The sequence below is a fragment of the Equus przewalskii genome, chromosome 7 (genome assembly GCF_037783145.1).
Source record: "Equus przewalskii isolate Varuska chromosome 7, EquPr2, whole genome shotgun sequence".
Classification (NCBI taxonomy): domain Eukaryota; kingdom Metazoa; phylum Chordata; class Mammalia; order Perissodactyla; family Equidae; genus Equus; species Equus przewalskii.
The window spans coordinates 58,185,464-58,202,480 of NC_091837.1; the positions used below are offsets into that span (position 1 = coordinate 58,185,464).

Consider the following 17,017-nt stretch of genomic DNA (forward strand, 5'->3'; position numbering starts at 1 on the left):
AACAGGGTGTGAAGTGGGGGATTGACCAGAAATGAGCCTGGAGTGCTAGACTGGGGCAGATCTTAGAGGGCCTTGTGAATCATGCTAAGGGAGTTGGCATGTAAGGATTTTACCCTAAGATGTGACACACCAAATGCACATCTTAGCATGATCAGAGGCTCTGGGGAAGCCAGTGGGGGAATAAATGCAGGATGCGAGACTAGGGAAGGGAGACTTATTAGAAGCCTAGCATAGGAAGTGAGGGCTAGACAGGAGGAGAGAGTTGAGAAATATTTCAGAAGCTGATTCAGTGACAGGTCCTAGTGGCCAATCGAAAGACACAGGATTCAAAGATAACTCTGATGTTCACTCATTGATCAGATATTTATTGTGTACTTTTTCTGTGCTAGGCACTCTGCCAGGCACTGAGGTGTTTCGGGTTGAATAGAGCATGCTCCCTGCCCTAGAGGAGCTTTCATTTAGTGGAAACAGAGAATAAATGAGCAGTAAGTGTAGCTGTGATGCTTTATTCTCAAGAGGAGAAGGGAGCCCAGAGGTACTTGAGAAGAAGCTGCCAAAGAGGAAGAAGGCAAACCCAGAGTGCCTAGAACTATCGAGGCTGAGAGGAAGAGAGTTTGGGAAAGGAGTGGTCCATGGTGACAGATGCTGCCAAGCAAATGGGTAGCAGGGCTGAGGTGTCCCCTGGATGAGGCAGTTAGGATAGCATTAATGATCTCAGAACAGCAGAGAGGGTTGCTCACCAGATGTCTTAGGGTGTGGAGCAAAGAGATGGTGAAGATGCTGAAAGACGAATGTAGATTTCTCTTTCAGAAGCTGGTCAGGAAGTGAGGAAGAGATAAACCAGTGAGAGACTTCATAAAGATGTAGCTTTTAAGATGGAAAACCCTTGAGTATTTATTCTTATCAAGCCCAGCTGTTTAACTTGTGGAGCCCAGTACACAATGAAAATTCAAGGCCTCTTGTTAAAAACTTAGTGAGTTTTAAGACAGCAACAGCAGAGCATGAAACCAGTGTGGACCCTTTTAAGTGCAGGGCCCTGTGTGGCTGCACAGGGTGCACGCCAGGAAGCCAGCCCTGAATCTCAGGGGAATGAGCCCAGGGAGGAAGCAAGAAGAGGACCGGATCAGTGACAGAGCCTGGCCTTAGAGCAATCGAGAAGGGCGGGACTCAGGCTCCAGATGGAGGTAGAGTCTTGAGCATGAGGAAAAACAGGTCTTTGGTCATCTCCTGAGATGAAGGAGATGGAGGAGGGAGATGGAAGATGGACAGGAGGCGGTGCTGGAAGGGGAGGACTTCCTGCCAGAGAGATGATTTTCTTCATGGAATAATCTGTAGGTAGAAGAAAGTGGCAGAAGTTTACGGCAATATGAGGAGAGTGGGAGACTACAGGAGCGCTGGGAACCTGGGGGGCGGGAAATGGGTCAGTGGGAGTGGCCCCACGGCCAGCAGGCACTTGGGAGATGGGACTGGAGCAAGCCAGGGACCCGCTGGACAGGTGAGATGATGGGCTGGGATTCATGCTGGGTCAGCAATAAGAAATAGGGTGGCCAGAAGGACTGGAGGGCTCTCTCACTGCCGAGGGAGTTGGCAATGAAAGTGGCAGGGTAGGAGGGAGGGCTCAAAGGAGTAGAATTTGCAGGTTTAGTGTTCTGGCCATGAGCTGATGGTGCAGTTGGTGTGGTGCCTGTCTAGAGGACTCATGCAAAGAGTTAAGCAGCAAAAGGGAAGAGAGCTAGTTCTGGTGGAATGAGCAGAAGCGTCATGCATCATTATTTTAAGACCAGGCATAACTGCGCATGTGTGACAGGGAGAGTCCATGGAGAGGCAAGGTTGAAGGCGCAGGTGAAGGGGCTAAGTATGGGGCAAGGGTTTCTATCCCCTTGAAGCCAGAATAAAGAGAGAGAGACACGTTATAGAGCCGCCTTGTGAAGACGTGGATGTTAAGAGCGATTGGGTATTATCCGTGCAAGCTCTAAGAGTCATGAGGAACCGCGAACCTGGTCATGTGCTGGGAATGGAGAGAACTGTGAATTCTTATTGGAAACGAAGGGGGTCGCCCGCGAGCAGCGAGGAGAGCGGTGGGAGGCAGACATGAGTCTCGCTGCTCTAGCAAGGCCAAGGCGGACAGGCTTCACTCCTTCCCTCCAAGTCCCTCGGTTATGCCGGGTCCCTAGCTCTCCGCCACCCCTCCGCAATTCGGTGACCTCCCCAGAAGCGGCCTCCGCTGCCCCACAAAGTCCAGTTAGGGCTTTCGGAGACCCAACTGGTCAAGAGGCCACAGTGATGCGGAGGGTCAACGAGCACCCGTCAGGCGGCCCGGGTGCCAGGCCCCGCACTGGGGTCCCGAAGCGGAGCCTCGCAGCCCCCCAGGCCTCTCGCCTGCCGTTCCCCGGCTTTATGTCCTAAGAAATCTGCCCGGGTTCCCCAGCTCGCCGTCCTCCTTCTTAGCTTCCTCCTCATCAAGGCAAACCTCCCCCGTCACCCTCGCCTGGGCTCCAGGTGGTTGCCACCGCCCCGCTTGCTGCCAGGGGCTGACTCCCTCGCCTTCTGGTGCCGAGCTGGGGTTTTCCGAATCCGGGCGGTAGGAGCCCAGGCGCAGCCGTCTTCATCTGGAAATAGTTAAGCCCTCTCCCGGATGGGAGAGAAGCCAGAGAACGGCCATGTCCCCCCTCCGTCATCGCCCCCTCCCGCCCCCCCCCCTCCGGGTTCCCGGAGCTCCGAGGGGTGAAGCTGGGCCAGGTCTCCCCCGGCCGCGGGGCGCACGTGCAGCCGGCGGCCCAAGCGGCTGCCCAGGTCTGCCTGCCGGGGGTCCCCGCCCGGCTGCCACCGCCAGCGGGTTTGGCGCAGGGCTGCGGATGCCGCGTGAGCCGATCTCCCTTTCCCGTTCCCGGCGGCGAGTCCCGTCGATCCCGGCAGCCGCGCCAGGCGCAAGGGGGACGGAGGAGGGAGGAGCCGGAGACGGAGGGGAAGGAGGTGGCCCGGCGGCCCCGCCCCCGCCCCGCCCCCCGCGGCCGGAGCCCGGGCTGCAGCCGGGCGCGCCGGAGCCTGCGAGCCCGCGAGCCAGCGAGCGGCGGCCGCGGCCTCCTCTGCTCGCGCTGTGACCCCGGCGTCCCGGTCCGCGGCCCCGCTGATCCCGGGGCCCGCGCCCCGCCGGGGCAGGGATGCATCATGGCCACGCTGGCTTGCCGGGTGCAGTTCTTGGACGACACGGACCCTTTCAACAGCACCAACTTCCCCGAGCCCAGCCGGCCGCCGCTGTTCACGTTCCGCGAGGACCTCGCGCTCGGCACCCAGCTGGCCGGGGTCCACCGGCTGCTGCGGGCGCCGCACAAGGTACGGCTCGGCGGGGTGGGCTGGGCCCCCTGGACGCAGCCCCCGCAGCGGGGCTGGCCGGGGTCGGGGCGCCACGGGCCGGCTGGGCTGGGCGCGGTCCCCGGGGACAAGCGCCCAAGGACAGACCTCCCCCCTACCCCTTAGGCAGAGGGGCCCCGGGCACCCGCTGGCTGGCGCGGGATCTCCTGTGCCCGCGAGGAGGACAGCCCTGCGCTCCGGCCACGAGCCTGGAGCAGGCGGAGCCGAGCAGGTGCCGCGCCGGCCGGAGGCGGGATGGAGAAGGTTCCCCGGCGCCGCGCCGTTAGCTCGGCCGGGTGGGCGGGGTGGGGCTCGGACGTGGGCGGTCGGCCCCGGCACCCGCGCGGGACGCAGAACGAACCGGGGCGCCGGGGGACTCAGGTCCCTCGCAGGAGAGCGCTGAGCTACGTCCGGGACAAAACCTCTCAGGCCTCTGGGGCCGCTACGGGCGGCCGCGCGACCCTCGCCACAAAGCACGGTTCCCAGGGACACCTCCTCCTCCTCCCCGGGGGGGCACAGCCGAGGACGCCCACCTCGCCCTGCGGTGGCGCTCGGAATAGCCCCCTTTTCATAGGAGAAGCAGGTGGCCTTGGGAACCTTGGAGGAGCAGTCGCTGTGGGAGGAGGGGCGGGGGCGCAGAGGGGCGGCGCGCGCACAAAGCCTGTGCCTTGCAGCCCGAAATGAGTGTCCCCTGGGAAGAATGGCTTCTCCGTACACCCGGTGGAGGTTTTTTCTTTTCTTTTTAACCCTTTGCAGGAGGACAGGCATCTTGCAAAGTGTGGGTTGCAAAGAGCTGAGCATTGAAAGCTAACCGTTTAGTTACCCAGGAGAACGCTTCCTCCCACTTAAACAGATTTACTGCACCTTGGAGACTTGCCTCCCCGATACATTTTCTGTTTAGGGTTCATATCGAAGCTTGGAGATGATTTATTCCTTGAGCATCAACGTTGATGAATATTTGGAAGAGATAACCCTTGATGCCAAAAAGAAGAAAATTGAATTTGAAAAATTCTTTAGATTTCTGTATGATGTTCACCTGCCTTGGAAGTAGAGGGGGAGGTTGTATGTAGAAACCGGTGGGCTGTGGCAGTGGTATTTCTCTCCCTCTATTGGTAGTATATCAGTGTCCCCCCCCCCCCCCACTTAATTAGTAACCTGTTTTCAAGAATGAGGAATGGGTCAGTTCTGTGTCATTCTCTCTGTGTTCGAGAGGGGTGGGTAGTACAGTCACTGATTGTGGAAACCTCTCTGGCGGTAAAAGCCGGTTGGATTGGGAGATGGAAGGATAGAATGATATAGTGTAGATTCAGCTTATCAGAATTACTTTTGTAAATTATTTGGTTCTTCTCAATCAGTGGACTCAGTTAAAAGTTTTCGAAGGGCTTCTTCAGCATCATAATATTCCATTCATTATGGTCTCTGATTACAGGGATCTTTTGTGGAAACCAGAGAAGACTCATAATTGTGGCCCTATGACCTTGAAGTGGTTTCCTTGGATTTCAAACCCTATATACGTAGGATGACCTTTCAAGCTGGAAGCTGAAGTACGTTTTTATGTTTCCGTGGAATAGCGCCATAGTCTTGATCCAGTGTTCCTGGTCTGGTAGGAGGAAATCCTCATGATCCCACTGCGCCACCCCCCCTCCTCCCCCAGCCAGCACAGCAGGTACACTGGCTCATAGAAGTTTCTGAGGTGTCCCTTGTGGAATAAACAAACCAGAGGATATCTCACAGAGACCCTTGACCCCTCCTCTTGCAGGCCAGCCAGCCTTAGTCTCACAATCTTTTGCCCAAAGACCGTTGCAGTATATTTGGATGTTTGGCATTGTTTTTCACATCTCGAGCTGAGTGAGTGGCTGATTTTATTAGGCAGGTTCTGTAAAGCAGAATTCAGGGTATTGGTGTACCTAGGTGCACATTTATATTTTACTATGCTGATTAATTTCCATCAGGGAATCTATCACAGGATCCACCTGTGATAGAAAGAGCTAGCGAGGGGCTGGCCCTGTGGCCCAGTGGTTAAAGTTCCGCATGCTCTGCTTCGGCAGCCTGGGTTCTCAGGTTCAGATCCTGGGTGTGCACCTACTCTACTCATCAACCATGCTGTGGCAATGACCCACATGCAAAACAGAGGAAGATTGGCACAGATGTTAGCTTAGGGCGAATCTTCCTCAAGCAAAAAAAAAAAAAAATAGAGCTAATGAGTTTTGAGCAGTTGGCATTTAGGTGTGTGCTCTACCCGGGATGTCAGTGCATAATCTCATTTAACACTACACAGCTCTGTGAGGCAGAGACTTTTACTATCCCTGTTTTACGGATGAGGAAACTGAGGCAGAGAACCCTTAAGTAACCTACTTTCTCTGCTAGGAGTGGAGAGCTGAGATTCAAACAAGGCCTGTGTGACTCAATTCCCCAGTGCTGTTCTGTTCGCTGGACCAGCTGTGTGGCTGTGGGCAGAAGCAGCACCTCCTGGGCCTTCCATTCCATTAACTTGGGGAGTTCACCAAATCACCTTTGTGTGCCAGGAGCTTTTGGGCCTGGGGCAGGTGAATGATGCAAGCGTGAGTAAGAGCCTTGAAGCAGAATTCCTGGCCTGGTAGAGTTCACCAGTTGGAACAGATAGTTACCAACTCTGCTGTGAATTAGCTAATGGTGAGGGAGTGGGCAAGCTGTCACCCCAGGCATCTGTCATGGGTAAGGCTTCTAGGACCATGGGGAACTCTTCTCCCAGCTCCCACTGAGCCCAGCCTTTGCAAGAGGGGGAGTTTTTTGGGGCAGGGCATTTTGCTTGGTGGCAGGAGGGGGGAAGCGTGACTGTGGAACATGCAGACACTCTCAGTGTTCTCAGTCCTGCACATTCAAGACCCTCAGGGAGTGAACTTTTGCTTGAAGCAGATCGCACATACGGAAAAGTGTGCAGGGCCTAAGTGAGCAGCTGGATGAATTTTTACTAAGTGAACACACCTGTGCAACCAGCCCCTGGAAGGTCCCCACAGAGGGTCCTAATTTGTAGGGCTCCCCTAGGGATCCTCCTCTGCTGGGAGCCCTTGATTGGATAACCTCTCAGGCCTTTCCCAGCCAAAACTTCAGTCTGTGCATCTTTTCTTAATGATATATTAGTTTACCTCATGTCTGCCAACTCCATTAGAAGTTAGTTGTTCATTTAACTTAAACTGTGTCTTGGACAAAAACAATGTATTGTGCTTATTATGCTTTATCATTATTTTTTCAAACTGCTAGATTGAAAAAAAAAACCCCAACTTTTTATCGTAATTCCGGGGAAGATGATTAAATAAATGATTAGTTTGATAACAAAAAGATCAAAACAGATGCCATATTCTCCCTGGGGAGATGTTCATTTTGGTGGTTATATGTTTTGTCTGGACTTGGTGAGGCCTTTTGTTTTCAAATGCTTCATAAACAGGTGTTTATTTTTGGTGTAGTGTTTTAAAATAAAAAATGTAATTACAGATCTTCTAATTTAGAAAAAACTATGTAGTAGAATTAATAAATCATAGGCCTTTCACAACTTAAATATGTTTGTATTGACGCTGGGGGCTAAGGATCTAAGGATTCTTGTTTCCCTCTGATAGACAAAACTGCAATTGTAGAATATTTGTATAAAAAGAGTGATAAGTAGCTTACATGTCAAAATGGCAATTATGACTTAGTAATTCAGGAAATGTTTCGGTGCCTGCTGTGAACTAGGCAGAGTGGAGTGATAATAGCTACTGTGTTCTAGGCCCTTGCCTGAGCCAAGTGCCGTCTTAGACATGCAACCTCTCACCGAGTCCACGACCAACTCGTGTGTCTGGTACTCGTACTGCTGCATCTTGTAGCAGAAGAGACCCAGAGCGGAGGGAAGGCACATGAGTGGGAAGTTCCAGAGTTGGCATTTGACACCAGGTCTGAGCTCTTAATGATTCCACTTTTGTGTCTTGAAGGATCTCCTTCCAGGCAGCCTGTCTATGTTCCAGAGTTCCATCCTCTCATTGGATTAGCCTTGACTACACTGTGTTCCTTCCTTTCTCACTACCCTTGTCTTTGTGATTACCTCCCTGCCTCGGCTGTCCCACCTGCAAAACAGCCGATTGCAGAGAAGTCCTCCAAGTGTGGGCTGGGCATCCCCTCGTCTCTTATTAGAAATGTTCTCTCAGGCGTCTGCAGACCTGCTGAATCAAAATGTGCATCTTCACAAGATACTTTGGTGATTCCCGCGCACTGCAGTCGGAGCAGAATGGATTAGAGGTCACTCGGGTCAGGCTGTTAGTATGTGGGGGTTCACACTGCTCTGGTTGCAGATAACTTCCTTGAGGGTGAAGACCTGGCTGTCCAGTTCGCCAGTGTTCCCTTGAAGCTGAGTAGTGCTTAGACGGAGTGTGTGCTAAGTTGATTGATCGGTGTTAGTTTTAGAACACAAATCCACTGGTATTATTGCTCTAATGAATTTCCACCTTAATCCTCTTAAGGGAGACATCTGTTGGCTACATTACATTAAGATTTTTTAAAAGCTGAGATCATTAGTAAAGTTGGCAAGTGTGTTGTGTCACATAGTGTCTTAGGATAAAACCGTGTAAGAATGTTGTATGAATTGCTCAGAGTGTCTCTTTGCAAGCTGAGTTGAATCTGCCTCTACCATAATTAGCTCAGTTGGTTGGAGCCGTGCTATGGAGATCAGGATCATGGGATTGAACCCTTTATGGGTCAGTTGGCTTTGCTTCATGCATGGCCACAGACAGCCTCGGTAACCCATCCAGACGTCCAGCAGGTACTGTCATGGCTCCCTGCAAGGATCTGGGTTGGAAGGGACTGGTGGAAGTCTTTGGCGGGGGAAAAAGGCTAGCATATAATGAGCTCCTGCTGGGCACTGCACTGAGGGCCTCCACACATAACTTCATGTATCCTCACAACAACTCTAGCAGACAGACAATGGTATCCCCAGTTAACAGATGAGGAAACTGAGGCACAGGGAGGTTAAGCAGGTTATCTAAGGTCACACTGCTTTTAAGTAAAGGAGTTGGGCTTTAAGGTCAAGTCTTTTTGCTCCCAAGCCCGTAGCCAACTGTGTCCCATTATTAGAAAACCAGCGGAGTGCAGGCTGGCTGTGCAGGGGGAGGTGTATGGTGGGGGAGGGGGCTGACTGCATTGCCTTTACACACGCTGCCTGTCACAGGGTTGTGACTTAAATGGTTGTGTTCTGGTAAGTCCTTCCAGGGTTGAAGCTCTGTGAGTCTGGGCCTTTTGTCCTCAGAGTCCAACCTGCGTTTCTCTGGAAAACAACAGGACTGCCCTCGCCTTCACCCTCCCACTCCGGACTCTGAAATGTTAGTTCTTAATGGTGGCAGATTTAAAACTGATTAACATGCTGAGGCCAACTCAGGAACACCCCTCCCCCAGCCTCCTCTCTCCTCCATGGTTTATTTCTCCCTAAAGATGAAACTTTTGAACTCTTGTGAACTTTTCTGTCCTCAGAAGGAAGACAGTTCCACTCCTGGCAACCTCCACACCTCATCCCCAGGTGATGCCCTGTTGCCAGTGGCTGGCTCAGGAATGTTCTCTATTTAAACCTGGCTTTCTAATCAGAGTAGTTGGTTCTTTCTGTGGCACATGTTCAGAACCTTGGGTTTGTCAGCATCTGCTCCTTTACAGAGACAGACAGCTTTTTGTTTTTGTTTTTGCTTTTTTGGCTATTTTATTGGGAAGTTTTTCTGGGCCTTGTTCTGAACTAAGAAAGAAAGTATGAGGAAAATTAAATTACAATGAATGTTAAGCCTCACCACAGAGACACAATCAGCAAAATCCAGATTTTGGGAAGTTACAGTTTCTCCAAGAATTAAATTGCAAAGAAAAAAAGATAGAAGGAAACCTTGGATTAAGAGAGGTTTAAGAGCTATATCAACCAATTGCAGTATGTGGCTCTAATTGGATACTGATTCATACAAAACACTTTGTAAATAAATATTCAAGATTATTGGGGAAACTTGAAGAGTGACTGTTTGATATTAAAAATGATTAAAGTTAAGTTAAAAAATAAATAAAGTAAAATTAATAAAGATATTTGATATTTAAAAATTATTCAAGTGTAATAATAATATTATGGTTATGTTTAAAGAAGAGTTTGTATGTTTCAGAGATACACACTGAAATATATACAGATGAGGTTATATGATGTCTGGAATGTTCAAAATAATAGATGGAACAAGATAGGCCATGAGTTAAAGCTGGATTATGGGTATATAGGGGGTGTCATTATACTATTTTCAGTAGTTTTGCATACATTGAACTTTTTAAATAAAAGAGCTAAAATAATTGGGTTACGAATTCCAATATTCCCTGTGGGATCAGAGTCCTTTCATTAAGTGTCACTGTGTGTCCTGAGCGTGTGTGCGATGGCTGACATGGCTGGCCATCAGCAGTTTTTTGTCATGCTTCCACTGATACTTTTCTTCCCACTCTGATGGTCGTGTTCTCCTTAGAATCTTTAAAAAACAAGCTTAGGACATCCGTCTTTTTATTTTCAGGGTATCTTTCTAGGCTCAGTCAATTCTGATGATGAAGTTAGCAATCGTCAGTTACATAAACTGCTGGTTTAGTAAAGGAAGTGTTATGGTAGAGATATTAGACATATAGCTTCAGTAGAGGCACTGAAATTTTTATCACTAAACTGGGATGTTGCTAAGGCTACGATTAATGATACCAATATGAAGGCACTTGGTTTCCCAATGGCTGTTGGAGCCTGTGACATGCTCGCATGGCCACACCAGGGTCTTGTCCAATTCCCAGTGAGCAACTCTGCCTGCACCTTCAGTGTGCCTCAAGAGAGCATCTCAGAATGCAGTGAGTGGCAGTGATGCTGTACTGCATGTGATCATGTAAGTTGGTTATATACATTGCTACTCTTACTATTACAGGCAACTTGTGATTTCTGTAGACAGATTAACCCGTTTGTGGATTAGCTGTTGGGGAGGGGGAAGAAAGCTCATTAAAAAAATTAAGTTACCATGCGTCAGCAAAATTATATACCCAGAAGTTTATTTTTGGAGCCACGTAGTAACAATTGGAATCTGCATTGTTTCTATTTACAACTTGGGAACATACCTCCTCTTCACCACTTAGATTTGGAACCAGAAATCAAAATGTTGGACTCTAAGGGAAAATGTTTAGAACTTAGTGTTAAAAAAAAAAATCTCAAAATTGTTAAACACTTTGGGAAAAGGGAAAATTTTAAACAATTTACAATTCAATATAGAACAATGCTCCTAGATTTGATAGAAAGGACACAGAAAAATTGACTTGATCGCTGCATCAAATATTTTTGCATTCTTGGAAAGAAGAAAACCCAGAAAAAGACTTTTTGTTATTGATTAGGCTACTCTTACTCTTCATGCACTGGTATTATGGCAGGGAATGAAATCCCAGGGTCTTAACCAGAGTGCATGGGACAAGCCAAAGATTGTTTTGAAGTTCTCAGAATAGAAGATAATTGACGCATCTTCTGACTGGTTCATCAGAGCCCAAGAGCAGCTTGGGCTTCGTAGCAGATGAGTTGATGACAAATGCTCCTGAGTGGTTAGACACTGACGTGTTTAAAGCAGGTTGGCTACTGAGCAGTGGGTTCTTGGAGGAGAGAATAAGGAGGAGGGTTCTTCTGGCTAAACCAGGGTCACACACAGCTCTGCTGCCATTCACTGTGGCTACCTAATACTGGCCACAATTTTGATTAAAGAAGTTTATACCAATTACATTTTATGCCACTGTAGCACAAGTTTTGTTTTACTTATCGTTGAGGTCACCTCCTTCAACCCTCCCCTCTTATAATTATTAATCTGAAGTTGATGATGACATTCCTTACAACTCATGAAAACAGGAGTGTGTCATGATACTGGAGTTGAGACAACTGGTTTAAACAATGCTTTCCCTCCTCCTATTTCTGTGGTTTTATTAGATAAAAGTAAAATTTAATATTAAGTGTGCTACATCTTAAAAAACCTAGCTTTCAGTCCGTATGAAGCATGACGAAGGACTGCTGTCGGGTCCTCTCATTTCATCACACAGGCTGCATGCAGCTCAAGGGGCCAGGGTGCCAGACTCCCTGGAAAGCAGCTGGCTGAGGATTGGAGGTTGGGCGATATCCAAGACGCGGGGAACGTGGAGGGCTCGGAGCATAGTCTCCAGTGTTGCCCTCACCCACATTGCGTCTACAGCCTTGGGGGTGTGTTTCTGGGTTCTCTGCTCTGTTGTCTAGCAGTGTGTTCTTGTGCTAACACCCCACTGTCTTACTGACTGTACTTTACAGTCAGTCTTCATGTCTGGTGGAACGGCAGTTTCCTCCTTGCCTTGGAACATAGCCATTAGTAGGAAAAGGGTAAAAGGTTAGAGAGGACCAGATAGGCTCCACTTGGTGCATTTTAATGGGAAGGAACAGCCTAGGAAGCAGGCCTGTTTGATGGGCTAAAGAGGAAGGAGAGAGTCAGGCCATGTCGCTCCTCTCCTCCAAACCTCCCTCAGCCCCCCTGTCATTGTGGGTCAACTCCAAAGCCATTGAGTGGCTGGTCCAGTGCTCCGTGAGGGCAGGGTTGGTCGGTTGATTTCTTTTAGAGTCTCTTTGGTTTACTGATATAGCCCTAGAGCCTGGAACAGTGCCTGGCACAGACTGTGTGTACAGTGAGTAGTTGCTGAATGAGTGAGTTATCATAAAATTTAGAATTGGAGGGAAGGAAGAGAGTGGTCTCCTTCTCCAGGCTGTCTGCGTGCAGAAGTCCCGTCTGTAAAGCCTCTAGTCAAGCTCGTTCTAGCTGCTTCTTCAGGTATGACAGTGAACAGTTACCCTCTCCCTTCAAGTATGGCCTTTTCCATTTTTGAACTTTGTTAGAATTTATTCTTTATTTGTGTCTGATTTTTATTTGGAGAGGTGGATGCTCATATCTCCACTGATGGGGATGGAGGGGGTCTGGACGCTAATTGATTGAGTGTGTCCAAGAGGGTGGAAATAGGATGGGTAAGCAGAAGAACCATGACCCAGGGTTTGGTTAGTGCAGTGACCTGTGACATGTAGACAGTGCCTGGAGGGGGTTGCTAGAAGTATCAAATCAGCTACTTTTCCCTGTGGTGGCAGAAGTAAAAAGCTGCTTTCTTCTCCTGTTAAAGCTGAGTAGCATGTACTGTTTTTATTACTCAAGTCAATATATATATATTGATATGTATATGTCTGGGTTCCCTAAAGCATCTTTACCTTTGGGCTTCCATTTATCCGTGAACCTGAACTGTGTGTGTGAAATCAGGGTTGCATTGCTGGAGAGAGGTTACCCCTAACAAAGCTGGATTCAATGAGAGAAAGGCCAAGCAGCAAGGAGTCTACCCTTTAAAAACAGAGCATCTGTTCCCATCACCAAATGAGCACATGTATAAATTTGGAGAAAACAGGAAAGCACACTGAAGAAATATAACCACCCAAAGGGAACCGCTCTTAACACTTTTGTATCTTACCAGAATTTTAATATCTATGCATATTAAAATATAACATTATACCCAAATACTTTCCCGTGTCATTAAATATTCTTGGAGCATATCATCTTTAATGACGGCATGGTAATCCAGTCTGTGTGTGCACCATGGTCTGTGTAAACATCACTCCCGTGCTCTGTGAGGGAAAGAGCTCTGTCTTCTTCAATGATTATTTGTTTCATGCTTGGTACATAATACATATTCATTAAATGAATGCATGAATGAATGAACCATTGGATGTTTAGGTAGTTGTCAATAAAAAATACAGACAATGCTGTTATATATATACTTGCAGAAAAAAGTCTTTGTGCTCATATCTGATTATTTCCTTGAGGTGAACTCCTAGATGTTTAATTGCTGAATAGAAGGGTAAAGAATTCATCTTGGATGGGAGCAGTTTCCCCTATTTTAAGCATTGGAGTTGGTTGGAAAGGTGGTGCCTGAGTCAGCAGGGCTGGTAAAGAGCTGGGCCAAGTTGTGAAGCCCAGCTCCAGCCTGAACTCCTTTCATGTGCATCTGGTGTGATGGCTGAGAGTGATGTTTGACTTTTAGGAATACCACCAGGTGGTATTCAGAGATGATTTTTTTTTTGTTTTTTAGTATGCTTTTTTTGGTGAGGAAGATTGGCACTGAGCTAACATCTGTTCCTAATCTTCCTCTTTTTTTTTTCTTCCCAAAGCCCCAGTACGTGGTTGCGTATCTTAGTTGTAGGTCATTCTAGCTCCTGTGGGATGTGGGATGCCACCAGAGCATGGCTTGATGAGCGGTGTGTGGGTCTGCGCCCAGGATACGAACTGGCAAACCCTAGGCCGCCGAAGTGGAGCATGCGAACTTAACCACTCGGCCACGGGGCTGGCCCTGAGATGATTGTTGAAACCCTGAATAAATTATGTCTCTGTATCCCATTGCCTCTCCCTATTTTGAGGGACAAAATCATGACTGTATTTTAAAAGTCAGTGCTAAAGTTAGAACTATAACATTTCATGCATATGAGTAACAATATTTTATTAATAGGACAAAGATGCATGTCAGTAGTTGTTAATGCTTTGAGGAAACAGAGGCACTCATGTGCTTCAGGTTGTGTCGTCAACGGCACTACCTCTTTCTAGGGACTGGGCCACACATACAAATCATAAAAATGATCATTTTTGATCCAGTGACCCTACTTACAAGAATTATTTGAACCGATAAATAAAAATGATAAAAGTGCTGTATGTATAAAGATGTTTGAGGATTGTTTTAATAATGAAAAGCTAAAAACACTCAATGTCCAAAGACAAGGGAGATATTAAGTATATTATGTTTTGTTATGAATAGAATATTGGGTAGCTATTAAAACAGCTCATATCTTAGCTCAGGCTCCTATAACAAAATGCCACAGACCCAGTGGCTTAAACAACAGACATTTATTTCCACAGTTCCAGAGGCGGGGAAGTTCAAGATCAAGGTGCTGGCAGATTTGGTTCTTGGTGAGGGCTTGCATTTGGCCACCTTCTTGCTACATTCTCACATGGTGGAGAGAGGAAGCTCTGGTGTCTCTTTCTCTTCTTATAAGGGCACTCATCTCATCATGGGGGCCCCACCCTTGTGACCTCATCTAAACCTAATTGCCTCCCAAAGGTCCCACCTCCAAACGCCATACCCTGGAGAGTAGGGCTTCAACATGTGAATTCTGGGAAGATACAAAACAGTCAGTCCATCATGACCCACATGAATCGTAAAATTGTGCATATGGAAATATAGGTAGGAGTAATTTTCTTCTGTCAGACGTACTCAGCATCCCTTTTCTGCGTCTTATTTATTAGAAACATCACGAGAACTGCACATCAGCTTTGATTCTTCTGCTCCCATCCAGTGCCCTCTTTTCCATTCCCAAATCTTCTTGGCTCTCATTTGGACCCCGACTCTGAATAACAGTGGACAGATCCACCTCTGACCTACTTTCCCTGCCTCCTCCTTCCTCATTCTCTGGTTGTTCCCCGTTATTTACAGGATAAAATCCCAGCTCTTCACAAAGACACTCAGGGCTCTCTGTGACCTGGCCTCTTGTCTCCCACTCCTGCGTTCTCCCTCCTGAGCCCTGGCTGTACTGAAATGCGTGCAGTTCTCCTAACAGGATGCCCTGGATGATGGTCAAGCTCTTACCTCCACCTTAACTGCCCCTCCAGTCCTCCAGCCCCGGGTGAGACTGCATCTAAGGGTCACCTCTGCTGGGCTTTCCAGGCTGTCCCCAGACCTACGCGGGCTGTGCTCTGTGTGCCCTCTCACCCTGACACCCTGGTTCTTACTTCATTCCATGTCACCATCTCCCCACCAGGTGTAAACCCCCAATAGCAGGAAGTGCATTTTAACTCACCTTTTAGTTCAGAGTTCTTAGGATAGTGCCTGACACATGATAAACCTTAAGAAATAATTTTTGAAAGAATGTTAAGTGGAAAAAGTGCTGTATATGTTTATATATGTGATGATTGCAACAATAGGTAGACCCTTAACCTTCAAGAGCTGATATCCTCAAAGCTTTGTCAGATCCCTAATCTGTAAACATGATTTGCATGCTGTGATTTCCCCCTCAAACTGCAGGTGAGTGAGGTAGAACCGACTTTTCAATGTATCAAAACCTTGTTTTCTGGTCTTTTTGGCACTAGATCCATGCTAGGTCCTCATACAGGAAGCCTCGGGTTGACAGGAGAAGACCTATCGTCTTGTCGGTGTCCTTTCCTGTTGGGTTTGGAGGGGTGTGCACATGCCCTGGGGCTCTCCTGGGTTGGGGTAGTGAGGTATCTTCCACGGGGCCAGACTTGAGCCCCGCAGTGCAAGATGGGGAAGTGCCACCTCACGAGCCAGGTGTCCCTGCTTGCTTTGTTGTTCCTGAGGCTTCTGCACAGCCTTGTTTACTGTTCCTGCCCATGCTGAGCCGTGGGATGGGAGAGGAGAGTTGTGAGCTGTGTGGGGGGCAGGATCCCTGAGGCCGGGGTGGCCACAGCAGCTGTGATTAGAGGGAAAGTCCAAGAGGAAGGTGGGTCTGGGAGACTAGAGTGGTGCCTGCAGAGTCCAACTGCCCTTCTTCTCACACACAGAGATTCAGCCTTTTGCCAACCTCGGAGGCCCAGGGTAGATTTTGTTTCAGGTGATGTCCCTCACCTAAGAGGGATGTATTCCCCTTTTGCAGAATCAGATCATAGCTTCAGGTTGCAGGAGTGCCCAGGCTGGCTCCTGACCACAGCTTCCATAAATCACCAACTCCCTGGCTTCTGCGGACCTGGCTGTACTGGAGTGGCTAGTGTCTGAGTGGCCGGTGTCTGGAGGTGGGAGAAGTTGTCCTGGGGGTCCTCCATTCAAGTTCAGCAGTACGTGTGCCTGGGGGCAGGGAAAGGAGCGCTGTTGGGCACCCTGTCTGAACAATAGTCAAGGATATGAGTGGTTTTTTGTTCCCAGAACTGGGTGCATTTTTGTGGACAATGATTCATCATCGAATCTGCCAGTAATAGAGCCACAGCATGTCTGTACAGTTTACAAGGCATTGGGACAGAGGTTTGCCTGGCCGATCGTCATACAGCCCTGAAAGGGTAGATGGGGCATTTAGGCTCCATCTCCAAGATGAGAAAACTAAAATCAGGTCGGTTTCATGACTGATGCACAATAACGGCCCCTAATGGGTGGGAGGGTATAATCCGGGCACACATCTTCTGACCTTTAGGCCCCAGCTCTCTCCCCTGAGGGCTCCCCGCCTCAGCCTGTCAGAGATAAGTGTGAAGAACATGTGTTGACACCCAGAGAAGTTTGTAAAGTGAGCACAATCAGGGGAACATTTTGGCTGAGTTCATAGACATCGTAGGTAATCACTTGGTGATTATTTTTATGATCCTGGGGAGCAGAGCTTGGCTAAGTGGGAAGCTTTGTTTCTGTCAATGCCACTGATCCCAGGACATGAAAAGTATCTCCCTTGTTGTTATGATAGGTTGGGGAAGTAAGTCATAAACATAACAAAAAGTGAAGTAACAGCTGAGGGCAGCATGTGACTCATGACCAAGCGTGATATAGGCGGTCAGGGCTATAGAAATGTCAGAAATGGGAAAAATCTGCATGGACTGCACAGTCCAGAAAGCCTCCTGGAGAGAGCGGGGGGTGGGAGGGCGGTTTGAGTACATGAAAGGAAAGGTGA

The 17,017-nt window shown here is 48.5% G+C and overlaps 2 protein-coding genes across 39 annotated transcripts in view; one reads left to right on the top strand and one right to left on the bottom strand.

Moving 5' to 3' along the window:
• Positions 1-2,459: 2,459 nt before the first annotated feature.
• Positions 2,460-3,170, bottom strand: LOC139084891 (bcl-2-binding component 3, isoforms 3/4-like). The gene has a single exon (XM_070630315.1). The coding sequence runs from the start codon at positions 3,168-3,170 to the stop codon at positions 2,460-2,462; it is 711 nt and encodes a 236-aa protein (XP_070486416.1).
• Positions 2,996-17,017, top strand: part of FHOD3 (formin homology 2 domain containing 3) — a 455,119-nt gene continuing 441,097 nt past the window's right edge. For 36 of the 38 annotated variants that reach the window (XM_070629948.1, XM_070629971.1, XM_070629973.1 and 33 more), the window contains exon 1: positions 3,002-3,333. In XM_070629948.1, coding sequence (XP_070486049.1) covers positions 3,169-3,333 — 165 coding nt within the window. In that variant the 5' untranslated portion in view covers positions 3,002-3,168. Of the gene's footprint in view, positions 3,334-17,017 lie in introns of all 38 variants that reach the window. The other 2 variants (XM_070629984.1, XM_070629962.1) reach the window with 2 other exon arrangements.

Excerpts from the sequence above, each read along its gene's own strand:
- LOC139084891 (XM_070630315.1), bottom strand. The coding sequence starts at position 3,170 with ATGATGCATCCCTGCCCCGGCGGGGCGCGGGCCCCGGGATCAGCGGGG.